The 25,479-nt window shown below is 37.7% G+C and overlaps 1 protein-coding gene across 1 annotated transcript; it reads right to left on the bottom strand.

Annotated features, from left to right (window-relative positions):
* Positions 1-22,067: 22,067 nt before the first annotated feature.
* Positions 22,068-22,989, bottom strand: LOC129555096 (UMP-CMP kinase). Its single transcript, XM_055424267.2, has one exon. The coding sequence runs from the start codon at positions 22,987-22,989 to the stop codon at positions 22,303-22,305; it is 687 nt and encodes a 228-aa protein (XP_055280242.2). The 3' UTR covers positions 22,068-22,302.
* Positions 22,990-25,479: the final 2,490 nt, after the last annotated feature.

Here is a 25,479-nt window from a genome sequence, read left to right as displayed (position 1 = left end):
GAGTGTGGCAGTGCCTGCATGGGACCTTTTGAAGGAGGTCACCATTATCTTCACTACCTCCACCATAGTTTGGCCTCAGCTCAAACAACAGGGAGGGAACACAGCCCCACCCATCAATAGAAAATTGGATTAAAGATTTACTGAGCATGGCCCCGCCCACCAGAACAAGACCCAGTTTCCCCATCAGTTAGTATCTCCCATCAGGAAGCTTCCATAAACCTCTTATCCTTCTCCATCAGAGGGCAAACAGAATGAAAACCACAATCACAGAAAACTAACCACTCTGATCACATGGAACAAAGCCTTGTCTAACTCAATGAAACTATGAGCCACACCCTGTAGGGGCACCCAAAACAGATGGGTCATGGTGAAGAGTTCTGACAAAACGTGATCCACTGGAGAAGGGAATGACAAACCACGTCAGTATTCTTGCCTTGAGAACCCATGAACAGCATAAAAAAACAAAACGATAAGACACTGAAAGATGAACTCCCCAGGTTGGTAGATGCCCAATATGTTACTGGAGATCAGCGGAGAAATAACTCCAAAAAGAAGAGACAGAACCAAAGCAAAAACAATACCTAGTTGTGGATGTGACTGGTGATGGAAGTAAAGTCTGATGCTGTAAAGAGCAATATTGCATAGGAAACTGGAATGTTAGGTCCATGAATCAAGGCAAATTAGAAGTGGTCAAACAGGAGATGGCAAGACTGAACATTGACATTTTAGGAATCAGTGAAATAAATGGACTGGAATGGGTGAAATTAACTCAGATGACCATTATGTCTACTACTGTGGGAAAGAATCCCTTAGAAGAAATGGAGTAGCCATCATAGTAAAAAAAAAAAAGAGAGAGAGAGTTTGAAATGCAGCACTTGGATGCAGTTTCAAAAACAACAGAATGATTTCTGTTTGTTTCCAAGGCAAACCATTCAGTATCACAGTAATCCAAGTCTATGCCCTGACCAGTAATTCTGCAGAAGCTGAAGATGAACAGTTCTATGAAGACCTACAATACCTTCGAGAACTAACACCCCAAATAGATGTCATTTTCATTATAGAAGACTGGAATGCAAAAGTAGAAAGTGAAGGGATTCCTAGAGTAACAGGCAAATTTGTCCTTGGAGTACAAAGTGAAGCAGATCAAAGGCTAAGAGAGTTTTGCAAAGAGAGTGCACTAGTCATAGCAAACACCCTCTTCCAACAACAAAAGAGAAGAATCTACACATGGACAATACCCGTGGTCAATACCAAAATCAGATTGGTTATATTCTTTGCAGCCAAAGATGGAGAAGCTCTATATAGTCAGTATAAACAAGACTGGGAGCTGACTGTGGCTCAGATCATGAACTCCTTATTTCCAAATTCAGACTTAAATTGAAGAAAGTAGGGGAAAGCACCAGACCATTCATGCACAACCTAAATCAAATCCCTTATGATTATACAGTGGAAGGGACAAATAGATTCAAGGGATTCGATCTGATAGAGTGCCTGAAGAACTGTGGACAGTGGTTCGTGGCATTTTACAGGAGGCAGTGAGCAAGATCATCCCCAAGGAAAAGAAAAAAAAAAGGCAAAATGGTTGTCCAGTGAGGCCTTACAAATAGTTGAGAAAAGAAGAGACACTAAAGGCAAAGGAGAAAAGGAAAGATACATCCATTTGAATGAAGAGTTCCAAAGAATGACTAGGAGAGATAAGAAAGCCTTCCTCCATGATCAATGCAAAGAAATAGAGGAAAGTGATAGAATGGGAAAAACTAGAGATCTCTTCAAGAAAATTTCAGATACCAAGGGAATATTTCATGCAAAGATTGGTACATTAAATGACAGAAATGGTATCGACCTAATAGAAGCAGAAAGTATAAAGAAGAGGTGGCAAGAATATACAGAAGACCTATAGGAAAAAGATCTTCATGACCCAAATAACCACGATAGTGTGATCACACACCTAGAGCCAGACATCCTGGAATGTGAAGTCACATGGGCCTTAGGAAGCATATGTACAAACAAAGCCAGTGGAGGTGATGGAATTCCAGTTGAGCTCTTTTAAATTCTAAAAGATGATGCAGTGAAAGTGTTGCACACAATATGCCAGCAAATTTGGAAAGCTCATCAGGGACCATAGGGCTGGAAAAGATTAGTTTTCATTACAATCCCAAAGAAAGTCAATGCTAAAGAATGCTCAAATTACCGCAAATTGCACTCATCTCTCATGCTAGCAGAGTAATGCTCAAAATTCTCCAAACCAGGCTTCAACAGTACATGACCCGTGAACTTCCAGATATTCAAACTGGATTTAGAAAAGACAGAGGAACTAGAGATCAAATTCCCAAAATCCACTGGATTATTGAAAAAAAAAAGGAGAGTTCAAAAAAACATCTACTTCTGCTTTATTGACCATGCTAAAGCCTTTGACTGCGTGGAACACAACAAACTATGGAAAATTATAAGAGATGGGAATACCAGACCACCTGACCTGCCTCCTGAGAAATCTGTTTGCAGGTCAAGAAGCAACAGTTAGAACTGGACATGGAAAAACAGACTGGTTCCAAATTGGGAAAGGAGTATGTCAATGCTGTTTATTTAGAGTACATCATGAGAAATCCCAGACTGGATGAAGCACAAGTTGGAATCATGATTGCCAGGAGAAATACCAATAAGCACAGATATGCAGAGGACACCACACTTATGGCAGAAAGCAAAGACCTAAATAGCCTCTTGATGAAAGTGAAAGAGTGCCGGGAGCCAGCGAGGGAAATCCTACCCCTGGCAAAGGTCAATTGGGGAAGAGGCCTGACGGGCAAAGGCTAATCAGGGCTCGAGGAACCCCCTGGACTTACCTGAGCATCTACCCCAAAGAAAACTGGAGTCTGACTGCTTTACTATCTTAAGCCTCTTACCAAATCCTCTAATACTTACAGGGGCTTCCCCCCAACCACCTTTCTCTGAAAACATTAATTCAGAGCTGTAGTTTAAAAGTTCTCCTCGGCTTAATAGGAGTGTTCCAATCCAAGCCCCTCTGATAGCTTTCTAACTTGCATGACAAGTTTGTCTGGGCTCTTACAACTATGAATGTGACTGTTTATAGCCTCCCAGCCATGCAAGGACAGAAAGCCTAATATTCTAAAATACAGGAATCTGTTGAAGAAGTTAAAATCATTAGAATAGTACTAAAAAAGATTTCATTGTTGAATCAATGCTTGCTGCAAAGTTTCCTCTATCCATTGTATCCTTGGAAATATATTAATCACATATAGAGAATATAAGTAGTAGCCTTTGATTTAACCACATCAGATCTTAAGTTAATAAGTTCCTTTCTTGCAGCTCACTACACCGGTGCCTTATAGGAATGTAACTTTGTTATGTGTCTAGCACCTAACTTTAGGAAAGTCACCTTAAAAGAATATAAGCCTTTTACTTGCTAACTAACCTATTGTTAGGAGAGAGGGCCATAAAACTGTTAGCAGGCCCCCTGGCCAGAAGATGATGTAAATCACTTAAAACTTTTATCACACAAAAATAAGCCCTGATCCTGATAAGGATCAAGACTGCTGACCCCACTTGATTTTGGCGTGACTCTATACCTCCCTTTCTCTGTTTCTTATGCGCATAACTTAGGGTATAAAAGCAGCACTGGAAAATAAAGTTTTGGGCCTTGCTCACTGAAGCTTGGTCTCCCCGTGTCGTTCTTTCTCTTTTTCCATCCTTTTCTCTATTCTCCTTTTTCTGGTTGAGATCCTTGGAGCGCTGGGCCCTCTGTGTTTACTTATCTGCCTGGGCTTCTAAGACTCACTCGAGGGGGTGCCCTGGTGGGGTGCCTCCAGTGATTCGAGAGGGCGCCTGCGGCCTACGTAAACAGAGCCAGCCCCGTGCTGGGGTTTTATTGGTTTCCAGCGTAAACCAAGGAATCATCAGCCCCTGTCTCTCTCTCTTTCTCTCTCTCTCTCTCTGACGCTGACGCCGTTCATCCCGAGGATACCCTGGGTCATATCGAGGCTGGTCCCCGATAAAAGAGGAGAGTGAAAATGTTTCCTTAAAACTCAGCATTCAGAAAACTAAGACCATGGCCTCTGGCCCCATCACTTGATGGCAAATAGATGGGGAAATAACGGAAACAGTGACAGACTTTATTTCTTGTCCTCCAAAATCACTGCAGATGGTGACTGCAGCCATGAAATTAAAAGACGCTTGCTCCTTGGAAGAAAAGTTATGACCAAGCTATATAGCATATTAAAAAGCGGAGACATTACTTTGCCAACAAAGGTCTGTCTAGTCAAAACTATGTTTTTTCCAGTAGACATGTATGAATGTGAAAGTTGGACTATAAAGAAAGCTGAGTACCGAATAATTGATGCTTTTGAGCTGTGGTGTTGGAGAAAACTCTTAAGAGTCCCTTGGACTGCCAGGAGATCAAACCAGTCCATCCTAAAGGAAAACAGTCCTGAATGTTCATTGGAAGGACTGATGCTGAAGCTGAAACTCCAATAATTTGGCCACCTTATGCGAAGTACTGACTCATTGGAAAAGACCCTGATGCTGGGAAAGATTGAATGCAGGAGGAGTAGGGGAAGACAGAGGATGAGATGGTTGGATGTCATCATTGACAGGATGGACATTAGTTTGAGTAAGCTCTGGGTTTGATGATGGACAGGGAATCCTGTCGTGCTGCAGTCCAAGGAGTCACAAAGAGTTAGATATGACTTAGCAACTGAACTGAGTGAGGGATTATGGTTGGTTTTGTTCTACCTAGAAAAAGGGGCAGTCGAATGGTTCTGGGGCAATAGCCTTGATAACACTTCTTTAGGTCAAGGATGGTGGTTCAGTCATTCCTGCTTTTCCACTTAAACTCAAATTCCAGCTAAAACTCAAGTTCCAATTGAAGCTCAGAAAAATATAAAAATTAAATAAAATTATACAAATTAATTTACTGCAAGTTACTATTGTAACAGAGAAGGCAATAGTAACCCACTCCAGTACTCTTGCCTGGAAAATCCCATGGGTGGAGAGCCTAGTAGGCTGCAGTCCATGGGGTTGTGAAGAGTCAGACACGACTGAGCAAATTCACTTCCACTTTTCACTTTCATGCATTGGAGAAAGAAATGGCAACCCACTCCAGTGTGCTTGCCTAGAGAATCCCAGGGATGTGGGAGCCTTGTGGCCTGCCATCTATGGGGTTGCCCAGAGTCGCACATGACTGAAGCTACTTAGCAGCAGCAGCATTATTGTAACAGCCACAAAATCCATAATATGCAATACCCATTAGATTTCTTTTTGCATAAAAATATACATAGAACCTACATCAGAATGATAATAAGAATGCGTTAAGGTGAAAAATAATTACTATGGTGTCCTAAATATACAAGAAAATCAGAATTTCTTTCAGAAGAGTATAGGTTTTAATGCTATAGTGCATATACAAACTTCAACAACACACTAATCTTCTGAAATATACATTGTGAATATGTGCATAATTTTACATTTTTCTGGGAGATGTTAAGTAGGTTTTGTTATGTAATATAGGTCTTCATGTTGCCCCGAAGTTGAGAATTACTGTGGAGAAACAATGTAGACAATGTTCAGTCGCTCAGTCATGTCCGACTCTGCGACCCCATGGACTGCAGCACACCAGACTTCCCCGTCCATCATAAGACCCCGGAGTTCAGCCAAACTCAGGTCCATCGAGTCAGTGATGTCATCCAACTGTCTCATCCTCTGCCGTCCCCTTCTGCTGCCTTCATTCTTTCCCAGCATCAGGATCTTTCCCAATATTTTCCAAACTTTTCAGTTCTTCACATGAGGTGGCCAAAGTATTGGAGTTTCAGCTTCAACATCAGTCCTTCCAGTAAATATTCAGGACTGATTTCCTTTAGGATGGACTGATTTGATCTGCTTGCAGTCCAAGGGACTCTCAAGAGTCTCCTCCAACACCACAGTTCAAAGCATCAGTTCTTTGGCACTCAGCTTTTTTTATAGCTTTATCACCTTCAGAGTGAGTACAAAAGTTGAAATAAAAGCTATAAATAAATCTTTCAGCTTTACGGAATGATTGATCATTCAGGAAGAAAAAGGCTTTCTCCTAGAGGTTTTCTGTGTAGAGAGACTTATGCAAAAACCTATATAGTATTTCAGAGGTTTTTTTGAATGTGGAAATGGAGCAAGAATTAGTTGTAAATACAATGTTATTTAGTTGCTTTAGCATCTGATCTACCAGGGAAGCCTTGTTATTTAATTGTACAGTATAATAATAGTCCAAGGTTTGAGAGTTTGCTATTTTTGTGCTAGGGCAAGCATTAATTAATACAAGTGCTCCCGGAATTTCTCTCTACCTGCTTTTCCTTTGAGCTGTTTTTGCCTCCCTTTCTTGAATTTACTTTTCTTGCTACACCTGCTGTCAAGTTTCCTAGTGGCTATTGGAATGATATTTGGAAGGAAAGAGAGATAGGAGAAATCTAATGGGAATTTAGATTTGAGGCCGGAAGATTTTGCTTCAGTGAACTTCAAAGAAAAAAAGGCAACAGGCTTTACCATTCTAAGTACTTTACTGATTTCTCATTTGGGGAGGTGGAAATGCTTTCACTCTTATTTCCAAAACAGAAGGAAAACACTAACAAATTTGTTCATATTTCAAGATCAATCACTGTTAAGTACAGATAAGTGCCTCATTTATAATAAGCCGCACAGTAAAAGTTAAATATTTGCAAAATTTCTAAGCAACTACCTCTTTTTACAAAGAGTTTACATACTGATAAATAAGATGCCATATATACACATATTCACACACATGGGATCATTAAACATTTATACTTGATACACAGTATGTTTGGAATATATTTTTGGTAAGTGCGTGAATACAATTTGGCTCAGCTGGTAAAGAATCCACCTGCAACCCAGGAGACCTGGATTCGATCCCAGGGTTGGGAAGATCCCCTGGAGAAGGGAAAGGCTACCCACTCCAGTATTCCAGCCTGGGGAATTCCATGGATTTCTCCATAGGGCCAAAAAGAATTGGACATGACTGAGTGCCTTTCACTTGAATATAATTGCATACTGTAATTACATATTGTATAGTATATTTGAAAATATTTTTGTATTTAAAAACATATTTTTAAAATATACCATAGAGTATGTAATAGTAGTATGCAATTTAATAGTAAATTTATATAGTGAGATTATTTATTATATAATAATTATATATAAAAATAGACTTTTAAGTGAACCTTAGCAACAATAAAGAATTAAAAGAATTTTTTGAGAAGTCAGAATGACATTTGGAGCATATCCAACATAAGCAGGAATTATAGAGACGGAAGATAAAGGGTAAATGAAGACAAGATAAGGATAAATGAAGGCATGGCAAGATTCTAGACTACAAATATGTCCACATGTAAACAATGTCCAGTTTACAGTTTTTGCATTCATGTTATCAGGATTTCCACAATGGTGAAACTGTTAGATTCCTTGACTATTCTTGTTTTCAATAAAACATTCATGGAAAGTTAGGTATATATTATAGTATCAAACTTTTTGACCAAAATAATGTAGTGATTTTCTTCTTAAAACATAGTTTTCATTAAAAACAAGAGGCAGATTTTTCCAAGATCATTTCTGCTGCTGTGTAATTTAAATGGGTTGCTATGGCAACTTGTGCAACACCTGATGTAATTGGCTGAAAACTTTATTAGCTCATCATCTTTATCTCCTAAAGATCAACTTATGTATATATCTTTGTTAATATTCCAAGTCACAATTACAATTAACACAGTGTTACCTGCTTATTTCATGTTTTCCAGTTATTGGAGTACATGCACATTTTTTTTATCTCTTAGTATTCCTTCCATGTATACTAAATTGCTATCATAATTTCCTCCTCATTTTTCTACTTGGAGTCACAATGTCTTTTTATTGTGAGGTCTAAAAGAAGTCCTCAAAAAATATTACTGTCCTTTCTACTATTTACAGATTTCATTTTCTTCTTTTCTTTCTTCTTTTTGGGGTGTTGTTATGGAAAGGAGAAATGCAAACAAGACTTTTAAGAAGACATTGCAGACAGACATTTCAACTAACACCTGTGGGATTGTGTGGGAGCAGCTAACTATGCCTTATCATACAAACCCTGTTACTTAATTCAATGTAGTGAATCAGAGTTGCTAAGTTAAGTATCCTATGATTTACTCTTCCAAGCAATCCCCTGGTGACTCGTTCTGTTTTCAAAGTTGTAGTTACAGTTTCCGACAGATTAATGGTGGCCATGCCTTTGCCACCTGGGCTACTCTTAGAAACCCTTCATTTCCATTGACTTGTTCAAAACACTTTCTTGCCTACATCTTTCATGCTTCAGAAAAATTAAATAAGCAAATCTTTTAATGATTTACAGCTTTTTAAAAGTTCTTATTTTAGAATATGTGCAAATAATAAACAGAGGAAAAATTACTACTTCCCTTCATTTATATCTAATATGGAAATACAAGCCACATTTAGTGAAAGAAGGAATAGAATTGAGCTACTTAAGTCATTTTATCAAAGCTTGGTATGAATGGGACACTTAGTTACTATTGTTTTTTTTTCTTTTTTTTATTTGTTATTTATTGTACATTTAATGTTTTCTTATAATAAAATAATAAATAACATGAAAGAGCAAAATGCACAGCTAATAATATATTTGTTTCTTCAAATATCCAGAAACTTTCAGTATTAAGTCTTTCTTATGAAAGCTACATGAAATTTTATAAGCACACACATAAAAATAGATATTTAATATAAATAGGTAATATATATTTGCTGTTTATAATTTGAATATTATAATATAATCTGCAAAATCTCTGTTCAGTATATCTTTATAAAATTTCACAATATCTGTTTAATTTTATCCAAATTTTTTTTAAAAATTTACAGTATTGAGATATATCTAGGTAGTTTTGATACTTTGTCAAAATGAACATAGATATATGATAACAAATAGCTTTTATATGTGTAGTAACCAAATCAAATAGAATTTGTTTAATGTTTGCTATAAAATTTGTGTTTGAGAATTAATTTAGAAACATGTTCTTATGTGATACATTTTATTATTAGAAAATATAATTTCAGCTTATCTTATAATTGAAATATCAAGCAAAACAAAAAATATATTCTATAAAAGATAATTTCTCTAGTGATACTGTCTAAGAGTCCCTTGTTTTAATAGAAATGGAATTTAAGAGTAATTTCTACATTCTACAAGAAATCTCCATTAATTTATTACTTTAAATTTTTTGGATTATGTATGGTTACATTACATATTAATGATATTTAGAATTTTTATTTATTAAGATATGTTTCTTCTCATAGGAACTCTTTTTGTTGAGTTTTTTGTTGTTTTGTGATGCTTGTAAACAGAATGAATTATTTCAGTGTTTTAATAATTAATTGCATGTAGTTGTCCACTTTTCCCAGAACCACTTACTGAAGAGACTATCTTTTCTCCACTGTATATTCTTGCTTCCTTTGTCCAGATTAATTGACCATAAGCACACAGGTTTACTTCTGTATTTTCTATCCTGTTACATTGATCTATGTTTCTGGTTTTGTGCCAGTACCAGACTGTGTGTGTGTTTGTGACTTCTCCAGCTTCATTTTTCTTTCTCAAGATTGCTTTAGCTATTTGGTGTCTTCTGTGCTTCCATACAGGAGATGGCAATGGCAACCCACTCCAGTACTCTTTCCTGGAAACTCCCATGGATGGAGGAGCCTGGTAGGCTACAGTCCATGGCGTCTGGAATAGTCGGACACGATTGAGCGACTTCACTTTCACTCTTCACTTTCTTGCATTGGAGAAGGCAATGGCAACCCACTCCAGTGTTCTTGCCTGGAGAATCCCAGGGATGGGAGAGCCTGGTGGGCTGCCGTCTATGGTGTCGCACAGAGTCAAACATGACCGAAGTGATTTATCAGCAGCAGCAGCAGCAGTGCTTCCATACAATTTAAATGTTTTTCATTTCTGTTCTATGGAAAATGCCATTGGAAATTTGATAGGGATTGCTTTGCATACATAAATTGACTTAGGCAGTATGATTATTTTAATGATATTAATTCTTACAATGCAATAACATAGTATATCTTTCCATCTGTGTCTTGAAATATTCAGGTCTTTTACCTTCTATGTAGATTTATCTCCAGATATTTTATTCTTTTGGTCCAATGGTGGATGGGATTGTTTCTTTAATTTCTCTTTCTGATATTTCATTGCTATTGTATAAAATGCAACAGATATTTATATTTTTGTATCCTGTAGCTGAACCAAATCCCTTGATGTATGCTAGAAGATCTGGAGTCTCTTTGGGATTTTCTATGTATAGTATCATGTCATCTGCAAACAGTGACAGCTTTACTTTTTCATTTCCAGCAAGATTCCTTTTATTTCTTTTTCTTCTCTGATTGCAGTGGCTAGGACTTCCAAACTATGTTAAACAAAAGGGGTTAAAGTGGGCATTTGCTAACATCGTATACAAAGCTAAACTAAAAATGGATTAAAGCCCTAAATATAAGATAGTGAAGAGGAACTCAAAAGCCTCTTGATGAAAGTGAAAGAGGAGAGTGAAAAGGTTGGCTTGAAGCTCAACATTCAGAAAACAAAGATCATGGCATCTGGTCCCATCACTTCATGGGAAATAGATGGAAAAACAGTGGAAACAGTGTCAGACTTCGTTTTTTTTGGGCTCCAAAATCACTGCAGATGCTGATTGCAGCCATGAAATTAAAAGACGCTTGCTCCTTGGAAGGAAAGTTATGACCAACCTTGATAGTATATTAAAAAGCAGAGACATTACTTTGCCAACCAAGGTCCGTCTAGTCAAGGCAATGGTTTTTCCCGTGGTCATGTATGGATGTGAGAGTTGGACTGTGAAGAAGGCTGATCGCCGAAGAATCGATGCTTTTGAACTGTGGTGCTGGAGAAGACTCTTGAGAGTCCCTTATACTGCAAGGAGATCCAACCAGTCCATTCTAGAGGAGATCAATCCTGGATGTTCATTGGAGGGACTGATGCTAAAGCTGAAACTGCAATACTTTGGCCACCTCATGCGACGAGTTGACTCACTGGAAAAGACTCTGATGCTGGGAAAGGTTGGGGGCGGGAGGAGAAGGGGACGACGGAGAATGAGATGGCTGGATGGCATCACCGACTCGATGGACATGAGTTTGAGTGAACTCCGGGAGTTGGTGATGGACAGGGAGGCCTGGCATGCTGTGATTCATGGGGTCGCGGAGAGTCGGACACGACTGAGCGACTGAACTGAACTGAACTGACTGTAAAATTCCTAGAGGAGAACATAGGTAGAACATTGTTTGACATAAGTTGCTACAATATTTATTTTGGATATGTCTCCTAGAATAACGGAATAAAAGCAAAACTAAACGAATGGTATCTAAGTAAGTTTAAAAGCTTTTGCACAGCAAAGGAACCATAAACAAAACAAAAAGACATGGAACAGGAAAAAAAGATTTGCAAATGATGCAACCAAGGAGATCAGTTTCCAAAATATAAAAATAGATTATACAGCTTAATATCAAACAAACAATTCAATCAAAAATGGGCAGAAGACTTAAAAATATATTTCTTCAAAGAAGGCATACAGATAGCCAATGGACATAAGAAAAGATGCTCTGCATCACCCATTATTAAAGAAATGCAACTCAAACTACAATGAGGTATCACCTCACACTGATCAAAATGGCTATCATCAAAATATCTACAAATAACAAATGTTAGAGTGGAGGTGGAGAAAAAAGAACCCTTCTACAAATTGGTGGGAATGAAAATTAGTGTAGCCATTATGGAGAACAGTATGGAAGTTCCTTAAAAAACTAAAAATAGAGTGCCATATAATCCAGCAATCCCAATCCAGAAAAGATAAAAATTTCAATTCAAAAATAAACGTGCACCCCAATGTTCATTGCAGCCCTATTTACAATAGCCAAGACATGGGCTTCCCTGGTAGCTCAGCTGGTAAAGAATTTGCCTGCAATGCAGGAGACCCCAGTTCAATTCTTGGGTTGGAAAGATTCCCTGGAGTTGTGGGCTTCCAGTATTCTTGGGCTTCCCTGATGGCTCAGACAGTAAAGAATCTGTCTGCAACGCGGGAGACCTCGGTTTGATCCCCAGGTTGGGAAGTTCCCATTGAGGAGGACATGGCAAGCCACTCCAGTACTTTTCCCTGAAGAATCCCCATGGACAGCAGAATCTGGTGGGCTACAGTCCATGGGGTCACAAAGAGTCAGACACAACTGAGTGACTAAGCACACAGGAGACAACTTAAATGTCCATTCCCAGATAAGATAAACAATGGTATGTTCAGTTCAGTTCAGTTCAGTCTCTCAGTCGTGTCCAACTCTTTGCGACCCCATGAATCACAGCACGCCAGGCCTCCCTGTCCATCACCAACTCCTGGAGTTCACTCAAACTCATGTCCATCCAGTCGGTGATACCATCCAGCCATCTCATTGTCTGTCACCCCCGTCTCCTCCCACCCCCAATCCCTCCTAGCATCAGACTCTTTTCCAGTGAGTCAACTCGTTGCATGAGGTGGCCAAAGTATTGGAGTTTCAGATTTAGCATCAGTCCTTCCAATGTACACCCAGGATCGATCTCCTTGTTACTTAGTCATAAAAATGAATAAAACACTGCCATTTGCAGGGACATGGACAAGTCTAGAGATTATCATACTAAGTGAAGAAAGGCAGAAACAGAAAGACAAACATCATATAATATCACTTACATCTGGGAATCTTTAAAAAAATGATACAAATAAACCTATTTACAAAACAGACTCACAAACATTGTGACATGTCTTATGGTTACCAAAAGGGAGAGTGGAGAAGGGGATCAATTGGGAATTCGGAATTAACAGACACACACTACTATATATAAAACAAATATACAACAAGAACCTACTGTATAAAACAGGGGACTATATTCAATATCTTGTAATAATCTGTAATGGAAAAGAATCTGAAAAAGTTCTGATTCACATATACATATATCAGATTGAACCACTTTGAATATACACCTGAAACATTACAAATCAACTATAATTCAATTTTGGAAAACTGAAAATATAAACTCTCCAAGACATCTTTCTTTGTTTTTGCTTGTTTTGAATGTTTTGTCTAGCTCCTGCAACTATTAAACATTATTCTAAAGTTATGAACATAGGTAGCAGGTAAATTTTCACTTTTAGGTGGGTTTATAGATATCGGTCAGAGAAGGCAATGGCAAGCCACTCCAGTACTCTTGCCTAGAAAATCCCATGGACGGGGGAGCCTGGTAGGCTGCAGTCCATGGGATCGCTATGAGTCGGACATGACTGAACGACTTCACTTTCACTTTTCACTTTCACACATTGGAGAAGGAAATGGCAACCCACTCCAGTGTTCTTGCCTGGAGAATCCCAGGGACAGGGGAGCCTGGTAGGCTGCCGTCTATGGTGTCGCACAGAGTCGGACACGACTGAAGTGACTTAGCAGCAGCAGCAGCATAGATATTGGTCATTTTATAGAATTGATGAGGATCTTCATGGTGTCTTCAGAGGGAGTTAGAAAATGTTGCATCAGACATGTTTGACTTGATATTACAAAAACTAAATCATAGTGCTTCTTTAAAAGTAGATTGCATATCAACTAATTCTTATTAAATTAATCACCTAATGGTTTGAATAAACTAATATTATTAATTCTTATTATAATAATTCTTATAAAGATTATAATTATACCTGATACTGGTACATTTTCTTTATATTAGACAAGTACCACTTAATGAATTGTTAATTCAGTAATTCCATTATATCATTGTTATCAATAATTAAGTTACTTGCAATTTAAATATATCACATTAAGATTGTTTTATTATGTTATCTTATTTTTTCAGTGTGCATCCTTAACTTGGTTATTTATTCCTCACTGTGTTTCTAATTTCTTTTTATCTCTTTTTATTAGTTTGTTGGGTTCCTTAGTGTTTGCAAACTTTTGCATCTGGGCATAATTGGCTATCATAATTAAACATGTTGTTTATTCTTTTTGTAGCAAGTTTTGTAGATCTAGGCCTATAGAGTATTTTGTTGATTCTCAGAGCAAAATTTTAAACTTCAATGTTTTTAAAAATAGCTATTGAATTACTTACCAAAGAAGGAGTTGTTTATTTGTAATGGGAATGTGTTACTGATTTGCACTTTTCAGAGTGTTACAAAGCTTGATGGATGCTTAAGATACTGCTTTAACTGATGTTCATATTTTTATCTCCCTATTGTCTGACTAACTTACTGAATTGTGCATGTGAATATGAGGAGCTTTCCTGCTCTGGCGTCTGGTACATTGGCAAAAAACCTTGTTGTTCACTCACTAAGTCATGTACAACTCTGCGAAACTGTGGATCTCAGCATGCAAGCCTTGCCTGTCCTTCACCATCTCCTGGAGTTTTTTCAAACTCATGTCCATTATTTGGTGATGCCATCCAACCATCTCCGCCTCAGTTGTCCCCTTCTCCTCCTGCCCTCAGTCTTTCCCAGCATCAGAGTCTTTTCCAATGGGTCAGTTTTTAGTATCAGGTGGCCAAAGTATTGGAGATTCAGCATCGGTCCTTCTAATGAATATTCAGGGTTGATTTCCTTTAGGATTGACTCATTTGATCTCCTTGCTGTCCAAGGGACTCTCAAGAGTCTTATCCAGCTCCACAATTTGAAAGCATCAATTCTTCATTGCTCAGCCTTCTTTATGGTCCAGATCTCACATCCATACATGACTACTGGAAAAACCATAGCTTTAACTATATGGACCTTTGTCGACAAACTGATGTCTCTGCTTTAATACACTGTCTAGGTTTGTCATAACTTTTCTTCCAAGGAGCAAGTGTCTTTTTTATTTCTTGGCTGCAGTCACCATCTATAGTGATTTTGGAGCCCAAGAAAATAAAATCTGTCACTGTTTCCACTTTGTCCCCATCTATTTGCAATGAAGTGATGGGACTGGATGCCATGATCTTCATTTTTGAATGTTGGATTTTAAGCCAGCATTTTCACTCTCCTCTTTCACCTCAGCAAGAGTTTTTTTAGTTCCTCTTTGCTTTCTACCATTAGAGTGGTATCATCTGCATTTCTGAAGTTGATATTTCTCCCAGCAATCTTGATTCTTTTTTGTTGTGCTTGTGGTGTTAGAGAAGACTCTTGAGAGTCCCTTATACTGCAAGGAGATCCAACCAGTCCATTCTAAAGGAGATCAATCCTGGATGTTCATTGGAGGGACTGATGCTAAAGCTGAAACTGCAATACTTTGGCCACCTCATGCGACGAGTTGACTCACTGGAAAAGACTCTGATGCTGGGAAAGGTTGGGGGCGGGAGGAGAAAGGGACGACGGAGAATGAGATGGCTGGATGGCATCACCGACTCTGTGGACATGGGTTTGAGCAGAATACATTTCTCAGACCTTTGCTCAACATGTTTGTGAAATACATCTTTGTGCTCAGCAGTAGTTTGCTCATTTTCATTGCTCTATAGTATCCTATTATCCACTTAAATTATTCACCTTTTCTATTGTAGAAAGACAGTTGAGCTTTTTCTAGATCTTGCCAATTACAAAAAATGTTGCTATATATATCCTTGCACATGTATACAGGATCAAGCATGTGTGTATATCCATTGGAAATGTGCCTACGATAAAATTGCTGAGTATTTTAGTATGCACATAATCAAATTAAATAGAAAGGTAAAACATTTTCCCAAAATGTTTTAATTTTCACTTCTACTTATGTGAAAAATTTCAAATTGTTCTGCCTCCACCCCAATATGTGACATTGTAGGTAATTTTAATATCTGCTTATTTTGTAAGTGTGTAATAGAATCTATTTGAATCATATGCATTTCTCTGATTACTCATGAGATTGAAAAAACATATCGTTTTTTTATAGAGCAGCAGTTAAGGTCTTTGTCCATTTTTGTAATGAGTAGTCTGTTCTTGTCTTATTCATTTCTCATCAAACTCAACTGGCCAGTTTCCTATCTCTGTGTATGTGTTTGTGAATTCTATGAACTAAAACTGATTTTTACATTTTTAAATGGTTGCACTTTAAACAGCTGTATGAGAGCCTGTATAATACTCAAAGATGGAATTTGATCTCAAAACATGAAATATTTGCTACTTTGCTCTGTAAAAGAGTTTGTCATTCTTGAATCTGGAAGATGCCCTTACCCCAGAGTTAAATTTTACTTTTTCCACAGAGTTACCCAATTGATCCAACAATATATATTGAAAGGACTACAATTTCCCTACTGCTTTTCACTGTCATGCTGTCAAAAATAAAATCCAGGGTCTATGTATGCACAGCTGTGTTTTTGAATTCTCAATTAAGTTCCATAGTTTGATTCTTCTATATCTGTACCAATATCAAACTGTACAAATTAATCCCATTATAATACGTTAAAATATCTGTAAAATAGATCCTCAATGTTTAGAATTTTCTTCAACTTTTTTAGGCTGAATTTGATCCTTCAAATTTTAATAGCAAGAATTATTACTAGTTAATAGACTTAAAAATTCTGCTAAAATTTTAATTGAAATCATATTGAATCCATAAATCAGTTTGAGGAAACTGATATATCTACAATACTGACACATTGCATTTAAATACATGATGCGTTGCTTATTTAATTAGAATTACTTATATTTTCTTATCATATTTTATTTTATGCTTCTTACCACATAGTTCATGTTTTATGCCTTTGTAAATGATACATATTTTTAAATGCTTATTTTCTAATTGCTTTCTAATGAAGAATAGAAGTGTGTATACATATTTATTTTATATGCATATATTTACTTTCTAGCATATATTTACTTTCTAACATATATTTATTTTATACATATTTTGGCCATGCAGCATGTGGGATCTCAATTCTCCAGTCAGGTGTCAAAATCCACATCTCCTACATTGGAAGCACAGAGTTTTAAACACTGGACTACAAGAATTGTCCATAGGAGTGTATTTTTGGGTATAGATCTTAGTTTCATCAAGTTTGCTGAACCCATTTATCACATTGAATATTTTATGTGTAGATTATTATTTTGACATTTATAAATATGTAAGTTCATTATCTGTGAAAATGAAAATATTAAATCTTTTTAATTCTTGATTTTTTTTTTTTTTGTCTTTTCATTGCACTGATGAGTACCCATCAAGTGTTATTGTTGTTCAGTTGCTAAGTTGTATCCAACTCTCTGTGACCCCATGGACAGGCTTCTCTGTCTTCCACTATCTCCTGGGGGTTGCTCAAATTCATGTCCATTGAATTGAATACTATCTAACCATTTAATCCTCCTGTTCCCCCCTCTCCTTTTGCCTTCAATCTTACCCAGCATCAGGCTCTTTTCCAAAGACTCTGACCTTTGCATCACATGTCCAAAGTGTTAGAACCTCAGCTTCAGCAACAGTTCTTACAATAAATATTCAAGGTTGATTTCCTTCAGGATTGACTGGTTTGATCTCCTTGCAGTCCAAGGGACTCTGAAGAGTATTTTCCAACGCCACAGTTTGAAAGCATCAATTCTTTGGCGCTAAGCCTACATTATGGTCCACCTCTCACATCTGTACATGACTACTGTAAAAACCATAGCTTTGACTAACATTGACCTTTGTTGGTAAAGTGATATGTCTGCTTTTTAACATGCTGTCTAGGTTTCTCATAACTTTCCTTTCAAGAAGCAATCATCTTGTAATTTCATGGCTGCAGTCACAGTCTGCAGTGATTTTGGAGCCCAAGGAAAGAAAATCTGTCACTGCTTCCACTTTTTCCCTTTCTATTTGCCAAGAGGTGATGGGACAACATGCATCTTATCATCTTAGCCCCATCAAGAGGCTCTTTAGTTCCTCTTTATTTTCTGCTATTAGAGTGGTATCATCTGCATATCTGAGGTTGTTATTTCTCTCAGCAATCTTGATTCCAGCTTGTAATCCTTCCAGCCTGGTATTTAACATGATGTATCCTGCACAGAAGTTAAATAAATAGGGTGACAATATACAGCTTTGTAATACTCTTTTTCCAGTTTGGAACCAGTCAGTTTTTCCATGTCCAGTTCTAACTGTTGCTTCTTGAACTGCATACAGGTTTCTCAGGAGACAGATAAGGTGGTTTGTTATTTCCTTCTCTCTGAAAATTTTCCACGATTTGTTGTGATCCACACAATCAAAGGCATTGGTGTAGTCAATGAAGCAGTGGTAGATATTTTTCTGGAACTACCTTACTTTCTCTGTGATCCAACAAATATTGGCAAATTGAAATCTGGTGCCTCTGCCTTTTCTAAACTCAGCTTATACATCTGGAATTTCTGGATTCATGCGAAGTTGAAGCCTAGCTTGAAGGGTTTTGAGTATAATTTTGCTGGAATGTGAAACGAGCACAATTGTACAGCAGTTAGAACATTCTTTGACATTCTTGGATTGGAATGAAAACTGACCTTTTCCAGTCCCGTGGCCACAGCTGAGTTTTCTAAATTTGCTGACATAGTGAAGTCAGCACTTTAGCAGCAACATCTTTTAAGACTGTAAATAATTCAGCTGGAATTCCATCACCTCCACTAGTTTTGTTGTTAGCAATGCTTCCGAAGGCTCACTTGACTTCACACTCCAGGATGTGGAGCTCTAGATGATCCAGTTACTTTATTTTTTGTAGATGACCTCTATTAAACAGGATATTTCCTTCATTAATTTTTACAGAGTTTGAATGATCAGTAAAAATTGAGTTTAGGGTTTTTTTTTTCTAATTCATTGAACATTCTAGACTTCACTCAACACCATGTTTTTGTAGCTTTTAGAAATTAGAAGGAGAGATGGTACAGAAGCATAGTAATAATATAACAGCATTATTGAATCTCATCAGCAGCTTCTGACTTCCCCAAATTATATCACACTAAAGGGATCACATTGTTAACAGCAAAGGCACTGAGTCAATATTGAGCATTGCAGCTGAGGAAATATTTTAAATCTGCATTTATAGAGATCTGCCCACCAGGCTTCACTCTCCATGGAATTTCCAAGCAAGAATACTGGAGTGGGTAGTCATTCCTTTCTCCAAGGGACTTTCCTGACCCAGGGATTGAACCCATATCTCCTACATTACAGACAGATTCTTTACCTTATGAGCCACCAGGGAAGCCCCAAATAAATATATACATAGCCCCATAAAGGTATGTTGCTTGTTTCTGTTTTCTCTGCTACAGCACCTAATTAAAAACAGATGAATCAATAGACAAACTCAGTCAGTACATAGCAGATTCATCAGGACCCTCATTCCATTTTTATCCAACACAATTTTTAATTTAATTTTTTTTTTGCCATAGCACAAAATTTATTGGGATTACTCACTAAATAATATATACACATCCAGTATCACTGAATGAAAATAATGTTGGCTAATTTTCTTAAGAACAGAAAGGCTTTCTCTGGGGTCTTTAAAGTCAAAAGTTTCTTGATAACTATTTTAATAAATGGAACGACAAAACTAGTGAAGTTAGATATATCTCAATCAACTCCTAAACTCAATATTGCTAACATGTTTTCCTACTTGAAAAACAAAGTCTCATAATTCAGTAATTTAATTACCATGTTTCTGGGTTTTTGTTCTTAAATGCCACAGAAAGATATTTAATGAAAGGAAGCAAAGCACCTAGTCTCAGCAGTCTTCTTAAAAACCTTAGTTTGCTTTCATAATATCAATGTAAATATTTCAGTTCAGTTCCGTTCAGTTCAGTCACTCAGTCGTGTCCGACTCTTTGCAACCCCATGAATCACAGCACGCCAGGCCTCCCTGTCCATCACCACCTCCCTGTCCATCACCAACTCCCGGAGTTCACTCAAACTGATGTACATCGAGTCGGTGATGCCATCCAGCCATCTCATTCTCCGTCGTCCCTGTCTCCTCCCACCCCTAATCCCTCCCAGCATCAGCCTCTTTTCCAGTGAGTCAACTCGTCGCATGAGGTGGCCAAAGTATTGGAGCTTCAGCCTCAGCATCAGTCCTTCCAATGAACACCCAGGATTGATCTCCTTCAGAATGCACTGGCTGGACCTCCTTGCAGTCCAAGGGACTCTCAAGAGTTCTCTCCAGCACCACAGTTCAAAAGCATCAATTCTTCAGCGATCAGCTTTCTTCACAGTCCAACTCTCACATCCATACATGACCACGGGAAAAACCATAGCCTTGACTAGATGGACCCTGGTTGGCAAAGTAATGTCTCTGCTTTTCAATATACTATCTAGGTTGGTCATAACTTTCCTTCCAAGGAGCAAATGTCCCTCAGTTTCATGGCTGCAATCAGCATCTGCAGTGATCCTGGAGCCCCAGAAAATAAAGTCTGACACTGTTTCCAGTGTTTCTCCATCTATTTCCCATGAAGTGATGGGACCAGATGCCATGATCTTCGTTTTCTGAATGTTGAGCTTCAAGCCAAACTTTACACTCTCCTCTTTCACTTTCATCAAGAGGCTTTTGAGTTCCTCTTCACTTTCTGCCATAAGGGTGGTGTCATCTGCATATCTGAGATTATTGATATTTCTCCCGGCAATCTTGAATATTTAGATCCCATCAGATGGGAATTTCTTCACTTATGTGTGTAGGAATGGTCTTTACTCTTACTTTAGACTACAGATGTTTGAACTACCAATAAAATCCTCAGTATTGGCTAGACTAAATCACTAGATAAGAATTCTTTACAATCTCTTCCAAGAAACTAAGTAAGGTAATCTTAACACAGATTTTAGTGGTCAATATGTTACAGTACTTATGGATACTTTGATTTCTATGGTATGTTGCAAATTAATCATTAATAAATTAAATTTCATAATAGAAATAAATAAACCTATTGCAATATAAGAACATTCATAAACTGTCCTCACTATTCCCAATGACTTTAAATATAAAATCTAATTATACAAAATCTAAATTCCTTGCCCAATTTAACCCCATATACCAAACAGCATAAGTACTGAAAATGAGAAATATTTTAATAAATCTCATATTAAGAACCTTGGATACTATTCTGCATTAGTGATGATGGAAAAAGATAAGGAGAAAACAAATTTTTCAGAGATTTTTAAAGGAAGAATAAACTTAAGAGAAAATTCCTTTGGATTATATAGCTCTTTAAAAATTCTCTACCTTTTACTTCAACATGATGCCAAAAAAAAAAAAAAGAATTTACTGAATAAAAGTAGCCAGGAAGGGAATCAAACATTTATAAGATAAATTTATTATTTTTCTGGCCAAAGTGCAATGATTTTTAAATCTTCTTAAACAACTATGAAAAAAAGTATTCAAGACAATAAAGTACAAATCGAAAATTTAACCATTAAATTTTTTCTGCTTTGTACTAAACCCTATACTTAATCTAGAAAATAAACAAAAACATTTTGAAGTATTACTAAAACACTAACCGAATCACTTCTATAAATCTAAGTACATGCATTTCAAGGTTCCACTGCTACGAATTTTGTTAAGATCAGTTTAACCATTAATAACATTATATAACAGAGCAAAAGGAACACATGTCATTAGATGTGATCCATGACCAATACCCTCAAATTTATATCAGAATAAAGCTAACAATTCCACCAGGCTTTGAACCCCTAGTGCCCCCACCCCAATCCTGGAAGCAAAGACTATGCCCTGTCACACAACTTTGTACAAGCTGTAGTAAAACAAAGTCTAAATTTGCTTACCTTTCTATAGGAAACAGTCAGTTATTTGATAAATACTAAAACACTTCTAAGACTTAATTTTATGAGTTTGTTTACCAAACACATTGTGCAAGAACTGGCTACACAAAAAGTTCCTTTGGAATTTGGTCCACAAATTCACTTAAGCAGGTTGGAAATTTAAAACCTGCAAGGGAAAGAAGACATGGGGAATCTCTAACTGAAACATGTTGCAATTACTAGAGAGATATTCACACATACTAAAAAGTTTTGCTCACAAAAGGCACAAACTATGTAATGAATATTCTTTCTGAATAAAAACAAAGTACTAGTTAATACCCTTTTTTGTTTTGTGAGCACCATAGCTACGATGAAGTTAGACTCAAATTCACTGTCTACTCCCATGACCAAAAAAAAAAAAAAATTTTTTTTTAATTGAAGATAAAAAATTTAATTTGTCTTACTACATACTTTCCAGCCATTAACTGAGATATAATTATGAAACATTAAAATTGCCTTAAAAGGGGGTTGTGACAGCAGCTATCAAAGCAATATTCAAGCATGATTTCAAGGATGCTTTCAGGTTCGGAGTTAGCCTTCTTTGTCAAAAATCTTCACAACTTCATCAAAAACTTCATCAACAGATTTAGAAGCATCTATTTTCTTGACTTTCCCCATTTCTTCATACAAGTCAATAACTGGCTTTGTTGACTGAAGATAGGTTTGAATTCTCTTTTCCAAGCTCTCTCTGTTGTCATCACTTCTACCACTACTCTTTCCCCTCTCAAGACATCGTTCAATACAGATCTCATTATTACAGTCAAAAAACAAAACAAAAGATACATCAGCTTTCCCATCCATGGTCTTATTCCAGCCTTGAAGGTTGTCCTGATTTCTTGGAAACCCATCAATCAAGAATTTATTCTTCTGAGCATTGGCTGCCATTGTCTGATCCATTTCCCTCCTTAACAAACTGATGGTTATCTCAACTGGCACAATCTTTCCATCTTTAATGTACTTTTCAATGAGTTCACCATACTGTGAATCTGGGTTTTTCCTTTCATCACGGAGAAGTTCTCCTGCAGAAAGGTGTGTGTAGCCATATTTCTCAACGATGCGGGCGCACTGGGTCCCCTTGCTGGTGCCGGGACCGCCGAGAACGAACATGACTTGCGGCTTCATGAAGCGATGCGGGAAGAGGAAAAGTGGCCGGCCGATCAGCAGCGGAAAGCTAAGGCCTAGGACGTGCAGCAGCCGGCGGCCGCAGCGGCTAAGCATGCACCACGGCTGGGTCGGACGCTGAGAGAACTGACAGCAGCCTGGCCGGCGTTGGCGCGGGGCGGGGCGCAGAGCACAATTTTTACTTTTAAAAAGAGTATAGTTGATTTAAAATCATGTGTCATTTTGGGTGTAGAGCAAACTGACACACACACACAAATATATATATATATATATATATATATATATATTCAGATTATTTTCCATTATAGGTTTTTACAAGATATTGAATATAGCTTCCCATGTTGTAAAACAAATCCTTGTTGCCTATCTATTTTATACATAGTAGTTCAGTTCAGTTCAGTCACTCATCATTTCTGACTCTTTGCTACCCCATAGATTACAGCACTTCAGGCTTCCCTGTCCGTCACCAATTACTGGAGCTTGCTCAAACCCATGTCCATAGAGTCAGTGATGCCATCCAGCCATCTAATTCTCTTGTCCTCTTCTCCTCCTGCCTTCAGTCTTTCCCAGCATCAGGGTCTTTTCCAAGGAGTCAGTTCTTTGCATCAAGTGGCCAAAGTATTGGAGTTTCAGCTTCAGCATCAGTCCTTCCAATGAATAATCAAGACTGATTTCCTTTAGGATTGATTGATTTGATCTCCTTGCAGTCCAAGGGACTCTCAAGAGTCTTCTACAACACCACCATTCAAAAAAATCAGTTCTTCAGCACTCAACTTTCTTTATAGTCCAACTCTCACATACATACATGACTACTGAAAAAAACATAGCTTTGACTAGACAGACATTTTTTGGCAAATTAATGTTTCTGCTTTTTAATATGCAGTCTAGGTTGGTCATAGCTTTTCTTCCAAAGAGTAAGCATCTTTTAATTGCATGGTTGCAGTCACCATCTTCTGGAGAAGGCAGTGGCACCCCAGTCCAGTAGTGTTGCATGGAAAACCCCATGGACAGAGGAGCCTGGTAGGCTGCAGTCCATGAGGTCGCTAAGAGTTGGACATGACTGAGCAACTTCACTTTCAATGTTCACTTTCATGCATTGGAGAAGGAAATGGCAACCCACTGCAATGTTCTTGCCTGGAGAATCCCAGGGACAGGGAAGCCTAGTAGGAGGCCATCTATGGGGTCACACAGAGTCGAACATGACTGAAGTGACTTAGCAGCAGCAGCAGTCACCATCTTCAGTGATTTTGGAGACCCTCAAAATAAAGTCTCTCACTGTTTTCATTGTTTACCCATCTATTTGCCTTGAACTGATGGGACCGGATGCCATGAACTTCGTTTTTTGAAGGTTGAGTTTTAAGCCAACTTGTATATAGTAGTGTGTAACTGTTAATGCTGGGCTAGATGAAGCATAAGCTAGAATCAAGATTTCCAGGAGAAATATTAATAACCTCAGATATGCAGATGACACCACATTTATGGCAGAAAGTGAAGAGGAACTAAAGAGACTTTAGATAGAAGTAAAGAGGAGAGTGAAAAAGATGGCTTAAAACTCAACATTCAGAAAACTAGAAACATTGCATCTGGTCCCATCACTTCATGGAAAATGGATGGGGATAAAAGGGAAACAGTAACAGACTTTATTTTCCTGGGCTACAAAATCACTGCAAATGATGACTGCAGCTGTGAAATTAAAACATGTTTCCTTCTTGAAAGAAAAGCTATGACCAACCCAGACGGCATATTAAAAAGCAGAGACATTACTTTGCCAACAAAGGTCTGTCTAGTCAAAGCTATGTTTTTTTTCCAGTAGTCATGGATATATGTGAGAGTTGAACCATAACGAAAGTGGAGTGCTAAAGAGTTGATGCCTTTAAGCTGTGGTGTTAGAGAAGACTCTCAAGAGTACCTTGTACTGCAAGGAGATCAAACCAGTCCATCCTAAAGGAAATCAGTTCTGAATATTCTTTGGAAGGACTGATGGTGAAGCTGAAACTCCAATGCTTTGACCACCTGATGTGAAGAACTGACTCCCTGGAAAATGCCTTGATGCTGGGAAAGATTGAAGGCAGGAGGAGAAGGGGATGACAGAGGATGAAATTGTTGGATAGCATCACCAACTAAAATGATATGAGTTTGAGCAAGCTCTGAGAGTTGGTGATGGAAAAGGAAGCCTTATGTGCTACAATCCATGGGGTACCAAGGAGTCGGATACAGTTTGGTGACTGAATTAAATAAATAAATTTGTCCCTTATGATTATACAGTGGAAGTGAGAAATAGATTTAAGGGACTAGATCTGATCGGTAGAGTGCCTGATGAACTATGTACGGAGGTTCATGACATTGTACAGGAGACAGGGATCAAGATGATCCCCATGGAAAAGAAATGCAAAAAAGCAAAATGGTTGTCTGAGGAGGCCTTACAAATAGCTGTGATAAGAAGAGAAGTGAAAAGCAAAGGAGAGAAGGAAAGATATAAGCATCTGAATGCAGAGTTCCAAAGAATAGCAAGGAGAGATAAGAAAGCCTTCCTCAGCGATCAATGCAAACAAATAGAGGAAAACAACAGAATAAGAAAGACAAGAG

This window comes from Moschus berezovskii, chromosome 12 (assembly GCF_049115385.1).
Source record: "Moschus berezovskii isolate FMDL1 chromosome 12, NW_MosBer_1.0, whole genome shotgun sequence".
Lineage (NCBI taxonomy): Eukaryota > Metazoa > Chordata > Mammalia > Artiodactyla > Moschidae > Moschus > Moschus berezovskii.
This window is presented reverse-complemented; position numbering and strand designations above follow the sequence as displayed.